Below are 3,462 nucleotides of genomic sequence, written 5' to 3'. Positions count from 1 at the left end.
CGGGGCGTAAAATCGCGCCTGCGCGGTTCCTCCCCCCGTGTATTGTGTTTCGCTACTTGGTAACTAGCTGTAGAACTCGGATTTGCTACGAACATGCATGTGCAGCCAGCTGCAGATATAGTCACCTCTACACAAAACACGCTCTCCGGACATGCCTGGTGCGTGTCAGCGTCCGAGACTTGATCGTCGTTGCTGTCCAGATTGTCTGCAAAAAGCCGAAAATGATGCCGGAGTGGGTGGTTCAGGAGGGAGTACGCGTGTGCGGGCCTCGTGTACCCGTTGCGCTTGCGGTGAACGTTGCGTGCGTGCGTGTCGTGTCGTGGCGGCCTGGACGCTAGCCTGGGCGTCTGTCAATCCCGTGCGCGCTGCGGAATCAGACGTGAAGGCTAGTTCTATTTACCGTCTGGGTTGAAAATCAATTATGCGCGCTGTTCCGCGTGCCCGGTGGCTGCCCACCACGCTCGCCGCTCCCCGGCGCACATCGCGACCGCCATATTGTTTGCTATCTCGAAACGACCTTCAGATTCCTCGCTGATTGTGCGACAGAAGGGTCGTCGGACTGTTCGGCAGAACGCTGCGCCGCCGCGGCCGGGGAGATTCTATGGGATCCTTGCCAGGTTATTCTCTCTCGCGGTGTGCCTGGCACACGCTGCGCGATAAATTTCCCGTCTGGGCCGACACGTTCTACGTCTTGGTCGGGCTCCATCTGCGTGTCCGATCATGTTTACATCGGTCATCTCGATCTTCCATATTTATACATCCCGTCCGATCCTGTCCTCATGTTTACATCCGTCCATGCGTCCATGCACCTGTTTACATCCGGGTCCATCTGTCCATCATGTTTACATCGTTCCCAGTCTGGTCCATCAGCTGTATTATCAATCCGACTCCGTTACACGTCGGTCTGTTCCGGGGGTTCTGTCCCGGGTAGTGTTGCGCGCGTGAATCCTTTCGGGGGATCTTCGAGATCGGGAACATCGCCGAATAAATCGTAGATGGCTTCTCCTCATCAGAGTGTTCTGCGGCTTGTTAACAATGAATGTCAAGCATTCGAAACTGGCTTAAGGGGGCGACGGTGTGGGTCGATGCATCCATTCCGATGCGTTCGCTGCGCACTTGCTCTGAGCTGTCTAATTTCCAACTTCGAACGGTGGCAGTGACAATTCGTAGCGAAGCGGACGTCAATCTCCTTGGAGTTTGTGGTGGTCTTAGAACATTGTTGCAAGAGGCGTCTTTCCCTTGGCGTCTCCAATCAGAAATCGTAGGATCCGGGCAGCACAGTTCGGGGCTTGCGCGACGGGTGAGGATTTCGGAGGGTGGTAGCCACTCAGAACGTGAGCACATACGTTCCAGGCCATTTTGCATAGGCGATGGCATCGATCGAGGCAACGGGCCCCTTATCTAATGCTTCGTCTATGTCGGTTCACAGAATGAAGACGTGGGTTTCTCAATCGACGCGCATGCGTCGTGCGGTGTGGGGCGCCAGAGCCAAATCACAGGCAGTATCAGGGAAAGACCATGGCGTTGCAGTTCATTGCACTGCAAGGGTCTTCGGTAGATCGTTCCCGGGGGCCAAGCGGCGGAGGTAAGGAGGCAGTTGCAGCTTAGTAAGGGGGGCGGGCGAAACTTAATGTTCTGTGAGGTTCGTTCGCCTCCCAGCTGCCTGCCCAGGTCGAGCCGAAATATCGGTGTCGGCAGCGTGACAGCCGCCGGTTCTCTTCACTCTGCGGCTCCTACTCTCTTCCCCTGCGCGTGTGCAGCGCTCGCGTCCCCATAGGATTTCGCACTGTTTCTCCAACCCATCTAATTCGGGCTCCTTCCCGGCGGGCGCTCACGCTATTCGGGGCACATATAGACAGCTCGTCGGTAGACCGGTGGGCTGTCCCCCTTACGTGCGCTCTTCCTACCCTCGGCTTGATTCTGGCCCATTGCTAGGGCTCTTGATGGCGGAAACTTCCTCTCCCCTACCCCTGGTTACGCTGATTTCCTGGCCAATCTTTGTCCGTTCCTAGTCCCTTTTTCTTTCCTCCCCGCTCGCTCCACCATACACTCCCTCGCTAGCATTCCTCTCCATTTCAATTCCTCTCCCCAAAAATCTAATTTTTCTTCCGACCGGGGTCCCAACTTCCCACCCCTCACCCGTCTTCGCCTTCGCATCCCTCCTGCCTCAATCCCCGTGTCCTGGTAACCCACGCATTTTCCCTCCTCTCCCCCTTCCTCCTCCCCTCCTCTCCTCTCTCCTCCCCTCCTCTCCCCTCGCCCTCCCCTCCCGCGGACGACTAGCCCGTCACTCACGCGTCATTATGTGTGTGTTTTCGTGCGCAGGCGACAAGTTCCGTCTGGTGCTGGCGACGACTCTGAGGGAAGACGGTTACCCTGACGACGGTGAATACAACCCGGTCGACGATACTCCGAGCCGCGCCGACAGCTTCGAGTACGTCATGTACGGCAAGATCTACCGCATAGAGGGCGACGAAGGAGCGTCCGGCGACACGTCCAGACTGTAAGTAGCGCCCGGCGACACCTGGCGGCCGCTGACGGAATTAAGCGCCGGCGCGTTTTTTTTCAGTTTTTTGTTTATGGGAACGGGAGTGCGTCGCTTGAAATGTGTTTTTTTGTTTACTTTTTTGTTTATTATTGTTTGATACGGTCAGGAGTTTTATGAGATAAAGGAGTTTGACATGGATTTGGTACTGATTTCACTACATTTTTGTAATACGAGTTAATGCGAATTTACCGTTTGGCCTCGCCACACGACGGTAAATAACGTGAAAACCATGTCGAGCAAAAGTACGATTTATGTCAAAACGAAGGAAGCTACGCGGTTTGTAATACTTAGGGTCCCTATATACAGAGAGTTGCGCCATGACGAGTCGGAAAAATCGGTCACGTGGTCGCTGGACGACATGTTGTTTCCAAATAGATACGCACGGCTATGGTCGTAAGAAAGTGTACAATTAAATTATCATATGTCGCGAAGGATTTTAGTTACATTTCTAGAAATCTAGATACACATAGACACATGGCTTAGCTATAATCTCTGTAAATTTTGAGTTCATTGAAGCACGATTAGTCTAATTAATTACTACAGACCATTGTACAGCGTATCCATACAGCGCTGTACTTAAGCGGCAGCGGTGAGGATCCATTTGGAACAAAATGGCGCCAAATCCTGAGTTGGCGCAACTCTCTGTATACAGGGACCCTAGTAATACTACCGGAAGATAGAATAAGGACCAGTGAACAAAAGAAGCTCATGTTTGTATACATTTGTATTTTTATTCACATCGAACTTGTATGACAAAAATGTAGTGAAATCAGTACCAAATCCGTGTCAAACTCCTTTATCTCATTAACTCCTGATACGGTGTAATGTTACAAGATCTTTTTTCTCTGTTTTTACTTCTATGGTGAGGGTAGAAAATTTTGAACATTGAATAATGCATTTGTTTACGATTACCT

The 3,462-nt window shown here is 52.3% G+C and overlaps 1 protein-coding gene across 1 annotated transcript in view; it reads left to right on the top strand.

Annotated features, from left to right (window-relative positions):
• The window catches only part of LOC106816020 (DNA-directed RNA polymerases I, II, and III subunit RPABC3-like), a gene marked incomplete at its 3' end in the record, with an annotated part of 28,304 nt that extends 25,801 nt beyond the window's left edge, over positions 1 to 2,503 (top strand). Inside the window, 1 exon segment of the mRNA XM_014820561.1 lies at positions 2,326 to 2,503. Within this exon segment, the coding sequence (XP_014676047.1) occupies positions 2,326 to 2,503 (178 nt within the window).
• Between the last annotated feature and the right edge of the window lie 959 nt (positions 2,504 to 3,462).

This window comes from Priapulus caudatus, unplaced genomic scaffold (assembly GCF_000485595.1).
Source record: "Priapulus caudatus unplaced genomic scaffold, Priapulus_caudatus-5.0.1 Scaffold1263, whole genome shotgun sequence".
In the NCBI taxonomy this organism is placed as follows: Eukaryota; Metazoa; Priapulida; class Priapulimorpha; order Priapulimorphida; family Priapulidae; genus Priapulus; species Priapulus caudatus.
This window is presented reverse-complemented; position numbering and strand designations above follow the sequence as displayed.